The sequence below is a fragment of the Heteronotia binoei genome, chromosome 1, assembly GCF_032191835.1.
Source record: "Heteronotia binoei isolate CCM8104 ecotype False Entrance Well chromosome 1, APGP_CSIRO_Hbin_v1, whole genome shotgun sequence".
Taxonomy (NCBI): domain Eukaryota; kingdom Metazoa; phylum Chordata; class Lepidosauria; order Squamata; family Gekkonidae; genus Heteronotia; species Heteronotia binoei.
The window spans coordinates 158,152,181-158,176,235 of record NC_083223.1 but is presented as its reverse complement, the minus strand read 5'-3'; the positions used below and the strand labels follow the sequence as shown (position 1 = coordinate 158,176,235).

The window sequence follows — 24,055 nt, the reverse complement described above, 5'->3', positions numbered from 1 at the left end:
AGACAGGGGCTGAATTTTTATTCACCCATCCACGCCCCAACTCGGTGGTAGTCTCCTCCTCCTCGAAGGCCAGGAAGGTTCACTCCTCTCCACCAGACAAAGAAGGGAGGAAGATCGACGGAATGGGCCGCAAGGTCTACTCAGCTGGGGCACTCGGCATAAAAATATCTATGCAGCCTGCATGGCTAGGTATCAGTATGCCGTGTTGGAACAACTTGCCCCGTTCCTCTCTTCTCTAAGTGAGGACAAAAAGGCCGCTGCAACCAAGCTGCAGAAAGAAGGTCTCGCTGTGGCCAGACAACAACTGGCTGCAGCAAAACACATGGTGGAAGCCTCAGCCAAACAGATCACCTCTGCAGTCTGCATTAGGCGTCACTCCTGGCTTCGGTCTACGGCACTCCACCAAGACACAAAAACCTTCATCGAGGACCTGCCTTTTGAGGGTGACGGGCTCTTCAGCACCACAACCGACACGGCATTGCAAGAGTTCGATAAGAGCGTCAAGACCTCCAAGAACTTGGGCGTCCAATCCACCCCCAAAACTTCTAGATCCAAGCAGTGGCCTAAGCCCTGGACCAAGAAACCCTACCAGAGGTTCTCCCCTGAACAATGACCACTCGAAGATCTACAGTTACAGGTAAGCAACATGTCTTTCCTTCACACCAGCTGGGCTCACCAAAATCCTAACGATCTTCTTCGTGGTCTCTGTGCTTCACACCCATGGGATACAGCGCCTGCGCCAATCCCCGAATTGGTATCTGAAAAGCCCGGGATTTTTCCGCGCTCGGCGCCAATGGACATGTGCAGGCGTCCCAGTACGCATGCTCACCAGCGCCAGCGTGGGGATCCCGCCAGTTCCTTTCTGACCGCTGCGCGGAGAGGTTTGCCTTTCGTGTCCCCGGTCGGTGAAATATCGGGTTTTTTGCCTTTAGCGTTGTATATAGCCCGTTTGTTGTTTTTCTTAGCGTAGATAGTTAGTTTCGATAGATAGTAAAAAAAAAAGTTTGTGTGTGTGTTTGTTGGACTGCCCTTCGGGGCCTTTCCCCCTTTTGTTTTCCCCCAAAAGTTTTTCTCCCCTCAGAGGACTCTGAGTGGGCTTTTTGGCGACTGGCGTCTATGGAAAGACGTTGGGGGGTTTTCAAACGCTGCCGCTCTTGTGGGAAGAAGATTGCCCCCCTCCCCAGACGGCCATTCTCTTTGTCTTCTCTGCTTGGGTGAAGCACACTGTGTGGAGTCCTGCCCACACTGTCTCCGCTTCTCCAAACAAACGAGGAAGAATCGGCTGCCTTAACCGAATCAGCACTTCGCTCTCAGAAATCGGCATCGGGCCCGTCGGCATCGACCATGGCAGACACTCCGGCCCCAATGGTCACATCGGCTAATGTGACCCCGATTGTGACCGAAATGCCGATCGAGCGAGGCTCCTCCACAAAATGATCCCATGAAGGATCAGTGGACACGCCCGCCAAGAAGCATCAGGATGACTCGGGGACCCGAGCATCTGCCCCGAAGAAGGCCAAGTCCAAGGAGAAGTGGAAGAGGTCCCACACTCCATCGCCTTCTTGCGACGTTTCGGCACTGATGACTTCTGCTCCGCCAAGAAAGATCCTGGCATCCCCGTGTCACAGCCCATCAGCATTGGGAGGCAGTACTCAGCAGCCCCGTCTCTCGATGTCTGAGCAGGAGATTGACCTCACTCAGCGATCCTCGTCATCCGGGTCGTGGCATCATAGTGGGAGTGGTTCGATCTCCGAAGTAGAGGCATCGGCGCCGATGGACCCGTCTACCCCGATGGAACCTAGAGGCAGACGGGAGCTAGAGCCCTCCATGGCACCATGCCGTTTCCCACCGCTACCACCGTGGGAGCAGCGTCAGTGGCCGCCCACCTATCCGTATCCTTACCCTCCATATCAGTGGTTTCCACCGAGGGAGTTTGCGGAGTGGGATCAACAGTCGGAGGCATCCTGCATGTCGAGGCTTTTGCACTATTCCCGAAGACCATCGGTATCAATCCCTCCGGAGAGGCGCACCGCCCCAGTGGCTGAAACTCGTCAGCGACCATCGACATCGAACCGCTCGCCCATCCGGGAATTGACGCCGATCCTCTCCGAGCACTCCGTGCAGCGGGAGTCTTCCTCGTTGGACTCTGAGAGCGGTACCGACACCCAGGAATGTGCTTTGGAGCCTTCGCCAGGGTCCCAGACGGCCGAGGATCTTCCTATCTCACCATCGGAGGATCTGAAGTCCTATGGCGACCTGGTGAAGAGGATGGCAACCTCCCTCTCCCTGCCTGTGACACAACCACAACCCGTCGTGGATGATAATGTGTTTGACATTATGCAAAGGGACACATTCACAACAATCACTTTGCTGGTCACCAAAGTGATTCTGCAGGCAGTCAAGGAGCCCTGGAAGAAACCATCTTTGACACCAGTGTCATCCAGAAGGCTGGACCACATGTATAGGGTCCAGGAGACGGGGGCTGGGTTCCTTTTCGCCCATCCGAAACCGAACTCAGTGGTCGACTCTTCTTCCTCTAAAGCACGCAAGGTCCACTCATCCCCACCTGACAAGGAGGGGAAAAAGCTGGACAATATGGGAAGAAAGGTCTACTCTGCAGGGGCCCTAGGAGTAAAGGTATCTAACTATGCGGCTTGCATGGCTAGATACCAATACTCCGTATGGGAACAACTCACCCCTATCCTCTCTTCCCTGAGCAAGGACAAAAAGGCTGCTGCTGCTAGGAAGCTGCAGAAAGAAGGCTTTGCTGTGGCCAAGCAACAATTGGCTGCAGCAAAGCACATGGTGGATGTGTTGGCAAAGGCCATCACGTCCACTGTGTGCATTCGTCGGCACTCATGGCTATGGTCAACAGCCCTGCAGCAGGATACTAGGGCCTTTGTTGAGGACTTGCCCTTTGAAGGGGATGGCCTATTCAGCACTACCACAGAAAGTGCACTGCAGGAAATAGATAAGAGCCTTAAGACCTCCAGGAACCTGGGTGTGCAGGCCACCTCCAGAGCTCCCAAGGCGAAGCAGTTGCACAAACCATGGGCCAAGAAGCCTTATCAAAAGTTCTCGCCCAAACAGCAATGGCGACCTCGTTCCACCCAGCCTGACAGCAGACCATCGTACTCAGGCAACAACAGGAACCCTTATGGTTCTCAGGCCACTGGCAAATCCAAGGGTGCTCGCCCTCAAAAGCAGGGCCTTTGACTTTCTTGTGGCATGCGTCATCATCCCTACTGGTTCAACATCTATCCGCCTCCACCCTTTCCTACCTGCCTGGGAGTTGATCTCTACAGACAGGTGGGCTCTGTCCATCATAGAAGAGGGCTACAAAATAGAGTTTGCTCAGATTCTGAACCAATCTGTGGTGATCACCACTCCCCCTTCCCCACCTCTGCTGGCGGAGGTGAACAACCTCCTACAGAAACAAGCCATAGAAAGAGTTCCAATGGAGGCCAGGACGGGAGGTTTTTACTCTCGCTACTTCCTGGTCCCCAAGAGGGACGGGGGCTTAAGACCAATTATGGATCTTCGGAATCAGGAACAAATTTATTCTGTACCAGAAGTTCAGAATGTCCACGCTGCAAACAATCCTGCCCCTTATCAATCAAGGGGACTGGCTGGCGACCCTGGACCTCAAGGATGCCTACTTCCACGTCAGCATCCATCCAGCGTTCAGGCATTTCCTTCAGTTTGCAGTGGGCTCCCAACACTTCCAATTCAAAGCCCTCCCGTTTGGCCTGTCCACTGCACCTCGGGTGTTTACAAAGATGATGAGCGTTGTGGCTGCCCATCTCCGTCTCCAGGGAGTTGTCGTTTTTCCATACATCGACGACTGGCTCCTTGTGGCGAAGTCGAGGGAAAATTTGTCAACGCACATTGCCATCGGTCTACGTCTTCTCGACACCTTGGGGTTGCAGGTCAATTTGGAGAAATCTCACCTTACTCCGTCAAGGACAGTGCAGTTCATAGGGGCTTTGCTGGATACGAACCTACATCATGCATACCTGCCTCCGCAAAGAGTGAGGGACATTATCGGTCTGGTACGACTGAGGCGACAGTGGGGCACAGCGCAGCAGCTTCAGCGGATGCTGGAGCTGATGGCGGCGGCGACAAGCGTGCTACTTTTCGCAAAACTGAGGATGAGAGGCCTACAGTTGTGGTTTCTTCGCCAGTTTCGTCCACTCAGAGACTCACCTCGAAAGAGGTTCGTCATCCCATCTGGGACTCTTCAGACGCTGCAGTGGTGGGAGTCAGAGAACAACATCTGTCAGGGAGCTCCCTTCCATCTCCCGACTCCTACTGTGACTATCACAACAGATGCTTCCTTGTGGGGTTTGGGGGCCCACATGGAAGGCCGGTGTGTGGGGGGCCAGTGGCCGCCAAAACTGACTCAGTTCCATATAAATTACCTAGAACTGCTGGCAGTTCACTTTGCCCTATGTTTTTTCCGCCCTTTAGCGGCGGGGAAGACTGTAGCGCTACTTACGGACAATACCACTGCCCTGTGCTACATCAATAGGCAGGGAGGGACAGTTTCTTGTCGGCTCTGTGCATTGGCGATGGATCTCTGGTTGGAGTGTCTCCAATACGACATCTTTGTGAAGGCGGCACACCTTCCGGGGGTCCTCAACATACAGGCAGACTCCCTCATCAGGGCTGGGGCTTCCCCACACGAGTGGGAACTGCAGTGTCGTTTTCTGAAGCCTGTATTTCAGCTTTGGGGGTACCCGCAGCTGGATGTCTTCGCCACGGCCGAGAACAAGAAATGTCCCATGTTCTGTTCCAGAGGGGGAGTGAATCCAGTCTCTCTGGGAGACGGGCTCCTGCTTCCTTGAGAGGGCTGGTTCCTCTACATGTTCCCCCCTCTGCCATTGTTGACGAAGGTGGTCAACAAAATAGCAAGCGAGAGACCGTGCTGCATCCTGGTGACTCCCTGGTGGCCTCGCCAGAACTGGTTTTCGATCCTGCTTCAACTGTCGGGGGGGGGGTCTTCTACCAGTTCCCGGCAGAACCGGACCTTCTGTCAGCTCAGGGCGGGCATGTATTCCATCACAACGTGCCCCATCTGAAGCTGACAGCATGGTTCATCGACCAGTAGGTTTCTCTGACAGGGTCCAGCAAGTCCTTATGAACAGCAGAAAACTGTCCACCCACGCTTCCTATGACAGGAAGTGGCGGAGATTCACTGAGTTCTTAGTTGATCCTTCTGTCTCACCTAGCAGGGTGGGATTGTCGGCAATTTTTGATTTTCTGTTATCCCTAGTGGATGCGGGCCTGGTTTTCTCCTCCATCAAGGTATATTCGGCGGCAATATCTGCCTTCCATGATCCGGTGGAGGGGTACTCTGTTTTCGCACACCCTCAGTCCAAGGAATTTTTGAAGGGGTTGTTTAGGCTGCACCCACCATCAAGATCACCCCCACAGTTCTGGGACTTGACTTTAGTGCTGGACAAACTAACTCGTCACCCTTTTGAGCTGATGGCCACGTGCTCTTTGCAGCTCCTGTCATGGAAGACTGCATTTTTGGTTGCCATCACATCAGCATGTCGTGTTGGGGAGCTCACGGCGATGCGTTGTGATTATCCTTATCTTGTTTTTCGAGAGGCTGGGGTTTCCCTGGCTCTGGACATTAGTTTTCTTCCGAAGGTGGTCTCTCAGTTCCACCTCCATTTAGAAGTTTGGTTGCCTACTTTTTACCCTAGCCCTTCCTCGGACGAGGAACGTAGGTTGCATGCTTTGGACGTTAAGCGTGCCTTGCTGTTTTATTTGAACCGTTCAAAGGTTTTTCATAAGGACAAGCAGCTTTTTGTTTTGTATGCCGCCCCCAAGCTAGGTTCCAGGATTTCGTCTCAGAGGCTCTCAAAATGGCTGACTGAGACGATTAAACTCTGTTATTTGTTGACAAAGAAGCCGTTACCTGGACCTGTTCGTGGACACTCCACAAGAGCGATGGCCACATCAGTGGCGTTCCTGAGAGGCGTGTCCCTTACTGATGTCTGCAAGGCTGCCACCTGGTCTTCTCCGCATGCCTTCATGAAGCACTACGCGCTGGATGTGCATGCTCAGCAGAGGACTCGGTTGGGAACTGCGGTGTTGCAAGCTGTTTCTTCCGGTTGATCGTCTTCCCGCCTCCAGGTATGTCTTGCTTGCTAGTCTCCCATGGGTGTGAAGCACAGAGACCACGAAGAAGATAGACAGGTTGCTTACCTGTAACTGTAGATCTTCGAGTGGTCATCTGTGCATTCACACTACCTGCCCTCCTTCCCCGCTGCTGACGGTCTTCCTCCAGTAGGGTCTTCCAGCGGTCAGGAAGGAACTGGTGGGAACCCCGTGCTGGCGCTGGTGAGCATGTGCACTGGGACGCCTGTGCATGCCCATTGGCGCTGAGCGTGGTAAAATCCCGGCCTTTTCAGATACCGATTCGGGGATCGGCGCAGGCGCTCTATCGCATGGGTGTGAATGCACAGATGACCACTCGAAGATCTACAGTTACAGGTAAGCAACCTGTCTATATTATTTCCCATTATTTAAAATCATATCCTTCAATTCTTCATAAACATTAAAGTAATTAGAAAAAACCCCTATGGACTGGATCCAGAATTTCTGTTTTGCTAACACCAGAGACTTCTTGCACCATTAGAAGGAATCCTAAAAGGTCTTTGAGATGATTTTTAAAGATACAGTGCTGAAACTGTGTCACTCCTAGAAATAAAAGTAGTGGTGCTAATGGTTTTGTTGAAATTATGTAGGGTTCTCCTCTCCTACTGCACTTTGCAGCTGGACAATGCAGTAGTGTTTTCCAGCTTAGAAACTTAAAAGAGGTTCACTGAATTACCTTGAAACCATATTGCAGGCTTAATATGGCTGCTTTGTTAAAGCATTGCTAGCCCTATGATATTCTGTTAACTATGGAAAGAGCTCTTCAACACTTTTCTGACTGTGGCATAACTTCTAAGGGTAGAGGGCAAGACAGGTGCTATTTTTTGCAATCTTTGGGGTAACTGTTACTGGCTCCCTGTGTGCTAGTAGTTAGTGCAGTCTTTTTCAGGGTTGCTTCAATATTATAATTTTCTTTGCTGTATGAACACATGTTGATAGTAGCTTTCCAGCACATATATAGACCCTGAAATAAGGCATATGTGCAAACATCTCATTTTACTGCTTTTTATTCAACAAGTTCTGAGCAGCTTATATGGCTTTCTACCCCTCCTATCATAGCCCACTGAGCCCTTTGAAGTTATGCTTCTTGGGAGGTCAGGGGACACAGCATGGGGGCAGAGGAGGGTACTGCAATGGGAGGAAGAACTGTCCAAAAAAAACCCCATAGAAAGGCACTAATGTAACTGAAAAACAGCTCTGAGATACAAACTTTTACTTTCATACAATTTCCATGGAATTTTCTTCATGGAAGTGCTTTCTATATAGGAAACTTTTCATGTTTTAGATACTCCTTTTTGTATATAAATACCACATGTATAAATGTGAATGTACCTAGATGAACAAGTAAATTATGTGGAACGGTATTTCAAAAACTCACGGGATTTCTGCATTCTGATATTTTGTTCTACATGCAATGAATGAAGACAAATTATAATGTTGACCTCCTGTTCATGCTCAAGCATCATGTGATATCAAAAGCTGAGATCCATCTGGACTACTGTTTCTTCCTTCAACTCAGCCATCTACTTATGAAAAGGCATGCCTGCAGCTTTGTTTTGACAGTTTCCTTAAGAGAACAAATTATAACTACAATTCCTGTTTAATGTAGCTTTTGGATCAATCTCTAAACACCCATTGACAATTTGATTTTGGCTCTTACTCTGTGAGTTAACTATGGTCAATTGCAAATTACCAGTTATACCAGCAGCCCAGTTGATATTAGTGAATAGTAGACTGGAACTCTAAATAACTTCCAGGGATCACTTACCCCAGTAGTTACCCTTGTTACAACATTACTTAATTTAGGGTTTCCAATCCCCAGTTGGGGGCAGGGGATTCCCCTGGTTTGGAAGCTCTCTTCTCACTTCAGGGTTGTCTGGAGCTCCATTATACCCTATGGAGACCAATTCCCATAGGGTATAATGGAGATTTGATCTGTGGGTATCTGGTGCATGGGGGGCTGTTTTTTGAGTTAGAGGCACCAAATTTTCAGAATAGCATTCAATGCCTGTCCTCAAAATACCCTCCAAATTTAAAAAAGATTGGACTAGGGGGTCCAAATCTTTGAGCCTCAAAAGAAGATGCCACTATCCTTCATTATTTCCAATGGAGGGGAGGCATTTAAAAGATGTGTGGTCCCTTTAAATGTGATGGCCAGAGCTCCCTTTGGAGTTCAGTTCTGCTTGTCACAACTTTGCTCCTGGCTGCACCCCCGAAGTCTCCTGGCTCCACCTCCAAAGTTCCCAGGAATTTCTTGAATTGGACCTGGCAACCCTATCACATTCACAGGTCATTGCCCCAGAGTCCTCTAGCCACTGTTTCCAACTGCTGCACCCTTACAACATGTTAAAGCCTTGAGGCTGCTATGCTTCCAGTGTCATCAGTAACTGGACCTTCTCCCTTGGCCCAGATGTGGAATTCCTAGGCCTTGCTGGCTTCTGTTTCCTCTTTTGCTTCCATCTGCTTCAGCCATCCACCTTCTCCCAACCATGGCTCTTTTCTGGTTCTCTGAAATTATTAAATAAGTCCTTTCTCGTGAGGAGGGCTTTATTCCTATGAAGGCCAGTGCTGGCAGCTGCTCGTCCTCCTGCCTTTTGGTATCATGAGGGGTCTGTTTTGTCCTACCCCCTGTTCGGTAGTTGTGTCACTGCTCTTTGTAGAGATAGCCACATGTTTCACCCTTTTACTCTCTTATATGGGGTGCTATGGCCTGTGACAAGGGTTGAGATTAGAAGTTACTATATTGTTGTGGCATACGCAGGCCTTTTTTCCCTGGGGGAATGCAGCGGAAGGGAGTTCTGGAACCTCTTTGTGAAAACAAAATTCTAAAACAAATGTTTAAAAGTTCATGAGGGGCACCCCTGTGTTCTTCTTTCATTTCTCTCTTCAGAGTTCCAGCACCTCTTTTTTCAGAAAAAAGCCTTGGATGTATGTGCTATCTCTTCCGGATCTAACAGTGCAATCCTATGCAAAGTTATCTTTGTGTCCTTCTTTGTTCTGAAAGAAACTATTCTCATGCATTTCATTTGCACTATTAACGTGTTTGAAAGTTCTGTATTTTATTACACTTTTTCCCCCAAGCAACACCCCCCCACACAAACACACAGAGTGGGGATCTGTCAAGCCTATGGCTTGGAATCAAACTAGTTAATTTTCTACAGAAATCTTAGATATTGTTTTTTCAAGGCAAAGAATTTTTTTTAATTGGACAGGGTAAATGTTCAGTATTTGTGGGATACTTTATGATCTTCTTCGTGGTCTCTGTGCTTCACACTGTTGGGACTATGGTGCCTGAGCCGACTTCGACGGTGTTTCTCTAAGCTTCTGCAAGGGTCTTGGCGCCCTCCCACTGAGCGTGCCCAGGAACTCCACTGCACATGTCCAGAGGGGGCGCTCAGATCCCGCCAGTTCCTTTCTGATCATGCTCACGAGAGGAAGCTCTCCACGTCACTCCAGTCGGTACTTTTTCTCTGCTTCTTCTTCATTAGCTTCACACACACAAAAAAAGACGTTGAAGTGTTAGTTGTTAGTTTTCTAGTTCAGATAGTTAGAATCCTAGTTTTTTCCCTCCCTCAGCCCCACCGCTAGGCCCGTTGGCCTATGTGGGGCTGCTTCCAGCGCTGTTCCCAGTGCAGGAGCAAGCTCACCCCCACAGACGGGCATTCCCCTGCCTCTTCTGTCTCGGCGAGGGATATTGTACAGATACACACCCACATTGCCAAAAGTTCGGAAGACAAACGCGGAAGAATCAAGCAGCAAGACTCCAAACAGCCCTCATTGAATCTGCTCTCACCCCTCAACCAATGGGTGAAACATCCGCTCCGGAGGGCTCCCTGGCATCGGTGGTAGCTACTTCCCGCCTAAACACACCAGCTAAGTCGTCCGCCTCGTCCAAGATGGCATCGACATCGAACCGACAGTCGTCGGCCTCGCAGTCCTCCACCTCGTCATCAACAAAGAAGCAGAAGTAGGACAAACACCCCCCAAAAGAACACTCCAAGGAGCGTCGGACCTCCTCCACGCCGGAGGACTCCGCATCACTACAGTTCACTCCGCGTCAGCTGGACCCTTTGGTTTTGGCATCCATACCCCTAAAAACCTCACAGACGCCGACCCATCGGGCAAATTTTCCAGTCCATAGACAGGATGCGACCCTGTACTCCACTAAGGGTGACGACATAGACCTCACCCAGCAAAGTGCAGCCTCGTCTGATTCGGCTCCGACCACACCCGCCCGATCTCCTATCAGAGACCCTCCGGAGCAGGAACCTGTCGACTGTCTGCTAGAGCCGAAGATACCTACCGACGATTGGCTGAGACTGGACTTTGATCAGAGGCCTCCACACGATAGCCCCCGGCACCGAATTTCCACTCGTGGAATCAGAGGCAACTGCAGTACCTCTATGGGCCACCCCTACCATGGCCTCCGCTCTGACGCTACCTGGAGTGGAACCAATACTCCACACTCTCCACCAGGTCGATTCTGAGGGAACCGAAGTAGCCACCAAAGAAACCTTAGGATAGAGAAACTGCCCCATCGACTTCGACTAAGCTGACCAGACCAGCGCCATTGGATTCGGGCCGATCTGAGAGGATCTGACATTTCATTGGCGACCGCCTCCGAGTCCGATTTGGGCAATCCGGCGGGCCCTTCCACCCCGGTAGGAGAAGACCTTCCAGTCTTGCCCTCTGAGGACTTAAGATCCTACAGTGCCCTAATCAAAAGGATGGCCTCTACACTTGGTTTCTCCATCATGCAACCACAGCCAGAAATCACCAGCCCAGTGTATGACATAGTCCAAAAGGACACTTCGGCAGCCATTGCTCTACTGATGACCTCCGTCTTTCTATTAGTGGCAAAATCCCATTGGGAGAAGCCAGCATCCATCTCCATTTCGTCCAGGAGGCTGGACCACCTATACAAGGTGCAGGACAAGGAAGTGGAATTTCTCTCACACCCTAAACCAAACTCCATGGCGGTGACATCGTCCTCTAGGAACCGTCATTCTTCATCGACGCCCATGGACAAGGAGGGGAAAAAGCTGGACTCCTTTGGGAGGAAGTTCTACATGGCAGGAGCCTTAGGCATCAAGAACGCCAACTACTTAGCGTGCCTCGCCAGGTACTAATATGCCCTATGGGACCAGGTCACACCCATGCTCCAGGACATGCCCAAAGGAGAGAGTGCCCAGTTGTGAAAAATACAAAAAGAGGGCATGGCAGTTGCCAAGCAGCACGTAAACTCTATTAAGCACAACCTGGACACGGCAGCAAAGACCCTCTCCGCAGCTGTTGCACTTTGAAGACATTCCTGGTTTCGGTCCACATCTTTAACTCAGGATGCAAAATCCACCATAGAGGACCTCCTTTTGACGGCACGGGTTTGTTCCACGCCACAACCGACTCCACCCTCCAGGAGATTGATAAGAGTGTCAAGGCATCTAGAAACCTGAGCATCTCATCCTCCTCCACCAAATCCTTCAAGGCGCTCACAGGCTCTGCACCCTGGTCCAGACGCTCCTCCACAAGGAGCTCCCCGGATCAACCCTGGAAGAGCAGACCTTACAATCCTTCTCAGTGGCCGACATACAGCAGGAAATCTAAGTACCAGAGCACGCCTCAACAACAGCGCTCCAAAGCTACCAAAGGCCCCAAACAAGGGGTTTGACTCACCTCGAGTTGGCTTCCCTACAACCAGTTGTCTTCTATGTACCACTCGCTTATACCCCCACCTTCCATCATGGCTAAAGATTACATCAGACAAGTGGGTGCTATCAATAATTGCCAGGGGGTATGCAATTGAGTTCCACACCCCACATCTACCATCAGGGGTCATCGTGACATGCCCATCCCCAGTCCTTCTGGACGAGGTCTCGAATCTGCTGGCCAAGGGAGCCATAGAACCTGTTCGCCTGGAGGACTTCGGACAGGGTTTCTACTCCTGGTATTTTACCGTGCCCAAGAGGGACGGCAGCCTTCGACCCATCATGGACTTCGGGATTGAACGTGCACATCCCACCCAAAAAGTTCCGCATGATTACTCTGACACAGATCCTGCCCTTCCTGCAGCAGGCCTGCTGGATGGCCACGATTGACCTCCAAGATGCATATTTCCATCTCACAATCAGAGGAGACCATCGCCAGTTTCTGTGGTTCGCGATGGGACAACAGCACTTCCAATACAAGGCACTGCCCTTTGGCATCTCCCCCCCCCCCCCCGGGTATCCATGGTAGTGGCGGCAGCACACCTCAGATTCCAGAACATCATAATTTTTCAGCACATAGACGATTGGCTCCTGGTGGCCAACTCAGAATCCAACCTCGTTCGGGACACTCAAACGACACTAGCACTACTAGCCAACCTAGGCCTCCAAGTGAACTTCAAAAAATCGAAGCTGCAGCCTTCACAGAGGGTTCAGTTCATGGGGCGGTCCTGGAATCTGTACAATCCAAAGCCTCATCGGCCAAGGAGGGGGGCGGTCCTGCACCATGACATCCTTCACCTGAAATTAACCGCATGGCTAATCAAACCGGACCAATCTCCCTGAGAGTCCAGGAAGTCATGGATAGTAGTAGGAAACCGTCCACTAGGCAGACTTATGCTGCTAAATGGCGATAGTTCTGCTACTTTCTGACGGACTCGTGTGCACCAGAATCTGCTTCCCTGGAATCTATCTTCTCCTTCCTCATTGCACTCCAAGACAAGGGACTGAGCTACTCGTCCCTGAAGGTGTACTTGGCGGCCATATCGACCATGCATGAGGACATACAGGGAACATCGGTCTTCTCAGATAGGGACACTATAAACGTTTCCTTCAGGGCCTCCGTAGGACGTGCCCTCCAGTTAGAGACCCGACTTTATCCTGGGACTTGCCCCTGGTTCTTCAGACACTGACAAGCCGTTTGAATCAATGGCGAGGTGTGACCTCCGGTTATCATGGTAATCGATTTTCTTGGTAGCCATTACCTCTGCTAGGAGGCTGGGTGAATTACGAGCCCTCAGAGCGGACCCTCCAAATAACACGTTTTCAGATGATGGTGTTCGAATGATCCCAGACATCACCTTCCTGCCTAAGGTAATATCGGACTTCCACGTGTGATCTGAGCTATTCCTACCCACTTTTCTTCCTAACCCCAGTTTGGAGGAGGAACGTTGGTTGCATTTCTTGGATGTGCGGCGGGCAGTCTCCTTCTACTTGCACCGCACGCGTCCATTCCGGAAGTCTCCACACCTCTTTGTGACTTATGCAGAGCACGATAGTGGAAATAGACTCTCTTCGCAGAGACTCTCAACATGGATAGTAGAGACTATCAAACTATGCTACTTGCTAGCCAAAAGACCCCTTCGTGGACCAATTAGATCCCACTCAACGCGGGCCATGGCCACATCTTCTGCTTTCCTCAAAGGGGTGCCGCTATTGGACGTTTCCAGAGCCGCAAGTTGGGCATCTCCACACACCTTCATGAGACATTACGCCCTTGATCTCCAACTCCACCCCTCGGCCGGCGTTGGGCATGCGGTTTTGCGATCCAGTCAAGCTTGAGGTCTCTTCAGCATCCACCTTCCAGGTAAGACCGAGCTTGCTAATCTCCCAACAGTGTGAAGCACAGAGACCACGAAGAAGATAAACAGGTTGCTTACCTGTAACGGATGATCTTCGAGTGGTCATCTGTGCATTCACACTACCCAGCCTCATTCCCCACTGCTTGAGGACCTACGCCTTTAGTGGTTCTTCAATGGTCAGAAGGAACTAGCAGGATCTGGGTGCCCCCTCTGGACATTCACAGTGGAGTTCCTGGGCATGCTCAGTGGGAGGGTGCCAAGACCCTCGCAGAAGCTTAGAGAAACACCGTTGGAGTCGGCGCAGGCACCATAGTCCCAACAGTATGAATGAACAGATGACCACTCGAAGATCATCAGTTACAGGTAAAGCAACCTGTTTTTCAAAAGCTTGCTCAGTTTTATCAGTAGATGTTAGAAGAAGTCAGGATACCAGCTCAGTTTGCCTGCTTTTTCTCCTTCTAAATGATAGTTTCCTGATTTTCATATGGAGCAAATATGGTAATTCAGTAGTTGCATAGAGGAGTACAGTGACGGAAGAACTTGTGGCTATTGCAGTATTTCTGTGCTACTGATAAAATATTCAGGAAACTGTTTCTACATAAAATACAGCAAATGTGCTCTTAATTTTAGAAGAAAAATTATTTTTTACCTCGCATTTTATACACCAAGTTGTAATGACAACAAAAAAAAGTAGAGAGGGAGAAGGAAGCAGATAACTGGCAGTTCCTCATGGGCCAGATAGAAGCCCTGTGGGGGTAGGATCAATCCCACAGACTACATGTTTGACACCCCTATTTAACTCATACCTCTTGGAACACTGCTGTTTTTAATATGATAAATATAACATGCAACAAGGCTGTAAATCTAAAGAAAATCAGCATCTGTGCAATGAGATTATTTGTGACTACCATCTATTTTGGTGTGAATTCCTTGGATAAGGTGTAGAATACAGAAATGATCATACAGGAAGAAGAGTATGCTGAATAATGGCTGAAGACACCAAATATTTATTTACAGCTCTCAAAATCCTTATTTAATACATATTTATTTTAATTGGGGTTTTTTTTTAATATAAAAAAGAAAGACAGAGCTTAAAAAGAACAAATAGAACTCTTCTATAAGTTCCTAGAGCAGATCTCATTGCTTCTGTCCTTTCTTAACTCTGGTGGATTATACTACACACACACAGAGAGGTAACTCTTATTGTACATGAATTTCTATTGATTATTCCTGTTCATATTTGGTTTTGAACTTGTTTGGTTGTTTAATATTATAATAGCTGCAAAGCTTGTGATATCTTTGGCCTGGAAATAAGTATTTTTTAAAAAGTGAGTATTAGATGATGTCTTATTTTTATGTGTAATATTACCACATAAGAAGTCATTCTCTGTCCTTGTATCTAGGAAGGCATTTTACAGTATGTTCTTTCTCTTTTAGGCCATTGATGAACCTCCTTACTTGACAGTGGGCACAGATGTGAGTGCTAAATATCGAGGGGCCTTCTGTGAGGCCAAAATTAAAACTGCAAAAAGACTTGTCAAAGTCAAGGTATGTGTGTACATTTTATAAACCGTATGTGTAGATCACTGTAATATATGAATCTTTCAGTGATGCACATGAAAGGTACTGAAATGGGGAAAATTTTCTAGGGCCAGTCCTATCCACTATCTATTAGACTAGTTTGTTGAGCACCAAAAGAAAACAGCACCACCACAAGCAGTAGTGCTGTTAGGGTTTTGAGGGTTGTTTTGGTGTGTGTGTGTGTGTGTGTGTGTGTGTGTGTGTGTGATAGAATCTCTAAAATGAAAAGTGGCGTAATTATCTGGTATCCCTACTAAAGTTCATGACAAATTGTATAATGAAGATACTCCATGATAAAAGATTTGAGGGAAACCTTTGTTTAATTGTAGGTGTCTGCTGTTCCTTGTGACAGAAGCCTCTCAATGCAGCCTTCCGTAATGTCCTAGTTGTGCCACAGATTTTCAGACCAGGAATACCTTGTGTAACACACGCTGTGGCACAAATTCTTTTCATTTGAATGGGGTTTCCCTAATTGATTTTCAGACAACTGTTTCCATTGACCCTAATCCCAAGTATTGTTGAGCAGTTTGTTTTGAAACTAGTTGTGCTTAATGTTGAGTTAGTATTTTCAGGACTACAGCAGTAATGTTGGGTTGAATATTTACCCAAACCAAAATGTTCTAATGCTATATTTTCTCCCTGGAAAATTTTCTGCTGCATGTATGTCAATATAGTCTGTTTACCTATAATGTTGGGGCTGCAAATCAATAATGTTAGGCTAAATGTAGGATATGGTAGCATAGAGTTTCCCCTCCCAAATTGCTAGAGCGTCCAGGAAAACCATAAAGTTTCCCCAGAAGCTCTTAGATCAGTCAGAGTGCGATGTTGCTAGCACTAAGAAGTGATGTCATTGCACTTTGCGCGTGAAACAGTTCTCCACCAGAGGTTGCAGGGGACTTGGCAACCCTAAGCCAGTCCCATGCCAAAACCAGGGGAGCCCCTGCCCCCAGCAGGAAGCTGGGAACCCTAAGATAAGCACTCAACCTGGTAATTTTTGTTGCCTGTGTTAGAAATATGTAATCCGAGGTTACATTACATGTCATTTCCCTCAAAGTATCATCTGTGTAGTATAATTTGTTTAAACATTAAGACCAAACCAATCAGTTTTGTCAAATTTATTTAATTAGTTGCAGAACCACAAAGTTTTATTTAGAGAGCAATCCTAGGCAGGTTTACTTAAAAATCCTTTTTACGGTTAAAAATGATGCCTTAGATGATTCATTAGCCCCGTGGCTCAGAGTGTTAAAGCTGCAGTACTGCAGTCCTAAGCTCTGCTCACGACCTGAGTTCGATCCCCGGCGGAAGCTGGGCTTTCAGGTAGCCGGCTCGAGGTTGACTCAGCCTTCCATCCTTCCGAGGTCGGTAAAATGAGTACCCAGCTTGCTGAGGGAAAAGCGTAGATGACTGAGGAAGGCAATGGCACACCACCTTGTAAAAAGTCTGCCGTGAAAACGTTGTGAACGCAACGTCACCCCAGAGTCGGAAATGACTGGTGCTTGCACAGGGGATCTTTCCTTTTCCTAGCATATGATAGCTGTAACAGTTGATCCATGGAGCTTTCTGATCTACTTCGGGAGCTCTGACGGTTTCATATGTTAGGCTTAAATATCTTAAAGATATAAACAGGGAAAGGGAAATCTAGAACAACCTTGGTCCTTGGCATTCAATTATAATTCAGATTTACATATATTTCTATTGATTTTAAAAAAGACAAATTTGGGATAAGTTAACTGACTTCTTAAAATACATGCTATCTCCGTTTTAGGTTATGGTAGTGAGTGCCTTAAAATAATTTGCTTGTCCAAACAGATCGTGGTGAGGGAGAATTGCTGTATATAGTTCTTTGACTTTTACTGATATAATTGGCAACTGCTGTAGACTGCTGAATTCCAAGACCAAAAGTGGGAGATTACTTATCATTTACACTGCACTGTTTTTGCTGGCTTCTGCTGTGAATAAACTTGAACTTGTTTTTGCTGGCTTCTGCTGCGAATAAACTTGAACACTGCACTTTCCTTCAATTCCAGGTAACATTTAGGCATGATTCGTCAACTGTGGAAGTTCAGGATGATCATATAAAAGGCCCTTTAAAGGTAATATTTTTCTGTTGCTTTTTTGCTGTGGGTGGCTTTTAAATTTGGGGGTGTGGTTTGGGGATTTGTTTGTTTTTTGCTTTTCAAGTTTTATGGTTAATTTATTATTGATCAATGTGTTGCTGTAGTTGTTGCAGTCAGGTGTTTACATCTTTTATAGTAATCTGTATTTTTAAATATTTACCTCTAAACTGCTTTGAGTTAGTAGTTCCTACTGGCAACTGTCATGGAATTGAGGGAGGATTTGCTGCATGTATGCAGAAGGGAGGCTCTGCATACATGCAGCAACATGCCCATGTGCCTGCTCACATAAGCCAGAAGTGATGCTGTCATTTCCAGGACGTTGTGGGAAACACTCTGATATTTAGGCAAAAACTCTATGGTGGAAGCCACATTTACTCTAGGGTTTTTGCCCAAACACCAGGGTGTTGTAGGCATGTCACTGCACTTTGGCAGAGCTTCTCTCTTTTCCAGAGTAAGTTCCCGCCACTGGCCAGCTGATTGGTGGCTGGGCTTGTGGGGTCTTTCACCAAGGGACCCCTCATCTATATTTGGGAGGGGGGGAAGTCTGCTTAGTAGAAAGAAGGGTAGAAATCCTCCAGATGTATTTCCTTACAAATCAGTACATTTATAGTTATGATAGTGAAAATTAGAGAACAATCCTATATAGAGTTGCCAATTCCAGGGTGGGAAAATCTTGGAGATTTGAGGGTGGAGCCTGGGGAGGGCAGAGTTGGGAGAGTGGGGAAACCTCAACATGATTCAGTGCTATAACATCCACTCTTCAAAGCTGCATTGTCTCCAGGGGAATTATTTCTGGAGCTGAGTTGTTATTGTTACTATTATTATTATTTGAACTTTCATAATGTCGTCCTCACAGAACAGGCTCACCAGCCAATTTGGTGTAGTGGTTAAGTGCGCTGACTCTTATCTGTGAGAACTGGGTTTGATTCCCCACTCCTCCACTTGCACCTGCTGGAATGGCCTTGGGTCAGCCATAGCTCTGGCAGAGGTTGTGCTTGAAAGCTCTCAGCCCCATCTACCTCACAGGGTGTCTTTTTGGGGGTGGCGGAGGTGGAGGAGATTGTGACCGCTCTGAGACTCTGAGTATAGGGTGGGATATAAATCCAATATCTTCTTCATATATGTTGAATAACAGCAGGGAGAGAAGGGACCCTCTGTCCCTGACCACGGAGAAATGAGACAACCCACTTCAGGGCTGTCCCACTTCAGTGTCAGAGGCAGTGAGCCAACAGATCATCATCAATTGTGCTGAATGCTGCTGTCAGGTGTAGCAATAACAGCAGCGCTGACCTGCCTTTAGGTGCTTGGGAGATCTCCAGACCACACCTGAAGCGTGTCAACCCTACTAACTACTCAGCCTAATAGTTATTTGTATAAATTTGATACAACATAAATTGCACAGTAGTTAAGTTGGGTTGAGCTTTCTGATCTATAGAATTTAAGAATAGCTAGTTTTTTCTAGCATGGTGTGTGTCACTTTCTCAGGGTGCAGGCAGGCAGGAGTCCAAAGCCAGTCCAAGGTCAAAGTCCAGGATGTCAAGCAGGAGCCAAGTCACTAATGCAGAATTACAAACAGGAATCAGAAATCAATGTCCAAAAGCCAAAAGGTCAGGGTGCCAAGGAAATCAAGCAGGTCAGGATCAGGAAGGAGCATGGATGCAAGCCAGAGAATAGACTTGTTGCTTCCACAGTTACCAGGTCCTGGGTGGGAGCTATATGGGAGTCTCAATCAGCCTGCTCCCTGGGTGGCAGTGACTCTGCTAGAACGCAGGGCTGAGAGATCTGAAGTATCGGTGTGCCCCATGTCTTCGCTCTGAAAGCTCTTTCCGGAGCCTGCTTCGAACTCTTGAGATGGGAGGAGGAGAGCTTGGCGGAGATTGATTGTCAACAGCTGACACTGGTGCCTGGGGAATGATTGATGGGCCAGCTGCTGTTTGTTCAGCTGAGGAACTGGCTGGCAACTCTCCCAGGTCTGTTAACCCTTCCAGCTCCTCCTCATCAGGGGTCATGACACTACCCCCCCCCCCCCGCAGGACACCCTCTCCCCCCACAGACGGGCCAGGCCGGTCAGGGTAGGCCATGTGGAACTGCTGCCCAAGGTCAGGGGCATGTAGGTTGTCCATGGGTTTCCATGAAAGGTCCTCGGGGCCATAGCCTTCCCAGTCCACGAGGAGGTCCCCATGGTGAATTTGGGAGTCCAGGAGCTGGTGGACCTCGTATTCCTCATCATCATCGAGCAGGACAGTAGGAGGCGGCGCTGGAGGTGGCAGTCGGATTGGATCCAGTGGTGTAGCAGGAACAAGGAGGGACCAGTGGAAGACCGGGTGGATACGGAGGGTGGCCGACAGCTGTAGTCGGGTTGATTTCGTTCGTGATCACGTAAGGCCCCGCGAAACGAGGGTCTAGCTTGTGAGACCGGCCAGGCCGACGCAGGTAATGGGTGGAGAGCCAGACGTGGTCCCTGTGCTTCAGTGGGAGCCCCACCTGTCGCTTTCGGTTGGCGGCTGTCTTGTAGGGCTCTTTAGCCTGTTGGAGTTGCTGTTGGAGCAAGGCCTGGAGAGCCCTGGAGTTCCTGCAGGTGCACATCTGCAGCAGGAACCGCTGTGGGGGGCAGGACTGCAGGGAAGAAGCGAGGGTGGTACCCATAGGTGGCAGCAAATGGGGTCTGTTGCGTGGACGCATGTACGGCGTTGTTGTAGACAAACTTGGCCAGGGGTAGCAAGGCGGCCCAGTCATCCTGCTGGTAGCTGGTGTAACAGCACAGGTATTGTTCCAGCATGGCGTCAGTGCATTCGGTCTGCCCATCCGTTTGGGGATGGTACTCTGAGGACAAATGGACCTGGGTGCCTAAGCTGGAGTGCAGGGCTTGCCAGAATCAAGAGGTGAACTGGGGGCCTTGGTCTGAGATCAAATGTGCCGGGAGTCCATGCAGGTGAAAGACGTGCTGGAGGTAGAGCTGGGCTCTTTCATGAGCCGTGGGTGGCTTGGGACATGGAACAAAGTGAGCCATCTTGGTAAAGAGGTCCACCATCACTAGGACGCAAGTGTGCACCTTGGACCTGGGGAGCTCAGTGATAAAGTCCAGGGAAACGGTGTCCCAGGGTCCTGCAGGCGTGTGTAGGGGATGCAAAAGCCCTGGGGGCTTGGCCGGTGCATCCTTGGCCCGCTGGCAGACCTCACGGGAACCAACATAGCGGGCTACGTCGGCACGGACACGAGGACACCAGAACTCCTGCGTGAGCAGGTGCAGGGTCTTATGTTGGCTGAAGTGCCCTGCTGGAGGGGAGTCGTGAGTCAGTCGGAGTACGTCGGTCCGGAGGGGTCCCGGAAGCACGTATAGGCGCCCACAGTGCAGGAGGAGATCTTGGCGGGTAGAGAGGTCCCCGGCTGGGCCATCTTGCACTTCCAGGAGGCGTTGCTGAGCCCAGGGGTCTTGGGCCTGGCTGGCCTAGATGTCTGCAGCCAAGGTCGGGTGAGTTGTGGTGGCAGCGAAGACCGAGGGTACAAGGATGAGCCCTTTTGGGGTCTCCTCCGTTAGAGGCACAGCATACTCTGGTTTTCGGGAGAGGGCATCTGCTTTCCGGTTCTGTGGGATGTAGGTAATCTGGAAGTCAAACTGGGAAAAGAAGAGGGACCACCGGATCTGACGCTGGGTGAGGCGTCGAGCAGTCTGTAGATGCTCCAGGTTTCGGTGGTCAGTCAGGACCTGGATGGGGTGGCGGCCCCTTCAAGATGATGCCTCCAAACCTCGAAGGCTGTCTTGATGTCCAGGAGTTCCCACTCCCAGACGGTGTAGTTGCTCTCTGCGGGCATCAGCTGCTGCGAGTAGTATGCGCAGGGTTGCAGCGGCTGGGAGGGGTCCTCCTGCTAGGATAGCACTGCGCTGAGGGCCACACTGGAGGTGTTGGTCTCTACTGTGAACGGCAGCTGCGGGTCTGGGTAACGCAGGAGCGGCTCAATGGTGAAGCAGGTTTTCAGGGTGGTGAAGGCATAGTCTGCCTCTGGTGTCCAATGAAATGGCTCTTTGGGCCAGAGGAGCTGGGTCAGAGGTGTGGTTACATTGGCACAGACAGGGATGAACTAGTGGTAATAATTGGAAAAGCCAAGGAACCGCTGTACGTCCTTGCGGTTCCACGGCGTCTGCCAGGTCAGGACTGCCTTGACTTTGTTCGGGTCCATCCGAGTCCTATGGGGTGAGTCGATGTGGCCCAGGAACTCAACTGCTGTTAAGTCGAAGGCATGCTTCTCTAGCTTGGCATAGAGACCATGCTCGTGCAGGCATTGCAGGACCTGACAGACGTGCCGCAGGGCTGCTAGCTCCGATACCATATTGATGGCACAGTCATAAGGCTGGTGAGGGGGCAGCTGGTCGGCCCCCTTTTCCTCAAAGACATCGGCAAAGCCTGTGTAGGCCGGGGGAAGTAGAGGATCAGCAGCCGGAGCGGCGGCCAGAGTGGCCAACCGGACCTGGTGAGGACAAAGGTCCTTGAAGTTCAGCTTTCCCTGTGCCCAGTCCAAGTGGGGGTTGTGCTTTACGAGCCAGGAGTGTCCCAGAATGAGGGGAAAGCGAGGCATGCGAGCAACATCGAATTCTCCTTGCTTGTGATGGTGTTGGATCTGGAGTGTGACCGGGTGGGTCTCTTGGGTCACCGGACCAGAGCGGAGGAGGCTCCCGTCGATGGCTTCGACCAGGGTCAGGGTGTCTTTGTTCTGCAGTGGGATCTGCTGTTGCTTCACAAAGGCCACGTCAACAAAGCAGCGAGCGGCCCCAGAGTAGACCATGGCGTAGATGAACAGCCAGCGCGAGTCCGGCAAGCCAAGTGTGACTGGTACAAGGAACGGCCCCTGGCTGGTAATGTAGGGTTCAGGGGACACAGCTAGGTGCCCCAAGTCGGGGGGTCCATTCAGACTTGGGGTTGGTCTTCTACTGGCAGCGGTGGCATGGTACTTGGCTGGGTGCACTTGGCGGGGCAACCAGAGAAGAAGTGCCCTGCCCCTCCACAGTAGGCAGAGATTCTGTGAGCAGCACCGTGCTTTTTCCTCGGGGGTGAGCTGCGGCCGTGCAGCCCCGAGTTGCATGGGCTCGGGGTCATCAGTCTTGGGACTGGTGTTGTCACCATCGCTAGGTGGCAGGGCAGCTGAGAGGGATGGGCTGCTGCTTTGCGCTTGGCGGCGGCTTTCCAGGCAGCCATGGATGTGGAGACACAGCGTGATTAGGCCTTGCAGTGTGGCTGGTCGGTCTACTCGTGCCAGCTCATCAAGGACTTTGTCAGCCAGCCCCTCCGTATACTGATCCATGTGGGCAACCTCATTCCAGGCCAGGTCTTGGGCCAGAAGCTTGAACTTGGTTGAGTACTGGGAAACTGAGTCCCTACCCTGCTTAAGGGTCCGGATCTTCTGATTGGCGATGGCTGCTTGCTGGGGGTTAGCAAAGGCTACTGCCATATGATCCAGAAAGCCCTGGTAGTCAGTCAGCAGGGGCGGTGGGGCTAGAAGCAAGGGGGTAGCCCATTTAGCTGCCTGCCCTTTTAAGAGGCTGACAATGAAGCATACCTTGGTCTTGTCGTTGGGGAAGTCTCTGGCACGTAATTCAATATACAATTTGCACTGTGCCAGGAATGCAGGAAACTCCACCTTCCCAGTGGACTTCTCTTGGGGAAGCACCAGGTACTTGGGTGGGGCAGCGACAGTGGCTTGCTGCTACTGTTGCAGGTGAGCCACCATCTGAGTGAGGTGCTGTATCTGAGTGAGCAAGGCTGCTAGCTGCCCAGAGCCTCCACTTGCCTCCTCATCCATTTTGTGGAGTGAGTGTCTGGTGGAAGCAATCTGTCACATTCTCAGGATGCAGGCAGGCAGGAGTCCAAAGCCAGTCCAAGGTCAAAGTCCAGGATGTCAAGCAGGAGCCAAGTCACCAATGCAAAATCAGAAACTGGAATCAGAAGTCAATGTCCAAAAGCCAGGGTGCCAAGGAAATCAAGCAGGTCAGGATCAGGAAGGAGCGTGGATGCAAGCCAGAGAATAGACTTGTTGCTTCCACAAGGTTACCAGGTCCTGGGTGGGAGCTATATAGGAGTCTCAATCAGCCTGCTCCCTGGGTGGCAGTGACTCTGCTAGAACTCAGGGCTGAGAGATCTGAAGCATCAGCGTGCCTCATGTCTTCGCTCTGAAAGTTCTTTCCGGAGCTCGCTTCGAACTCTTGAGATGGGAGGAGGAAGCTTGGAGGAGATTGATCATCAACAGCTGAGACTGGTGCCTGGAGAGTGATTGATGGGCCAGCTGCTGTTTGTTCAACTGAGGAACTGGCTGGCAACTGGCTGGCAGGTCTGTTAACCCTTCCAGCTCCTCCTTGTTAGGGGTCTTGACAGTATGCCAGACAACTAAAATGTATTCTTTTGTTGTTCAGTTGCACATTCGAGTGCGACCCTATGGACAAAGTCACGCCAGGCCCTCCTGTCTTCCACCATCCTCCAAAGTCTGCTCAAATTCGTGTTTGTTACATCAGTAACGCTGTCCAGCCATCTCATCTTTTGCTGTCCCCTTCTTCTTTTGCCTTCTGTCTTTCCCAGCATAAGGATCTTCTCCAGTGAGTGCTCCCTTCTCATTTGGTAGCCAAAGTATTTGA

General features: G+C 49.9%; 1 protein-coding gene across 3 annotated transcripts in view; it reads left to right on the top strand.

Moving 5' to 3' along the window:
• Positions 1 to 24,055, top strand: part of ARID4B (AT-rich interaction domain 4B) — a 176,088-nt gene that overhangs the window by 56,327 nt on the left and 95,706 nt on the right. For all 3 annotated transcript variants that reach the window (XM_060243094.1, XM_060243107.1, XM_060243100.1), the window contains exons 3-4: positions 15,173 to 15,283; positions 17,344 to 17,409. In XM_060243094.1, coding sequence (XP_060099077.1) covers positions 15,173 to 15,283; positions 17,344 to 17,409 — 177 coding nt within the window. The remainder of the gene's footprint in view (positions 1 to 15,172; positions 15,284 to 17,343; positions 17,410 to 24,055) is intronic.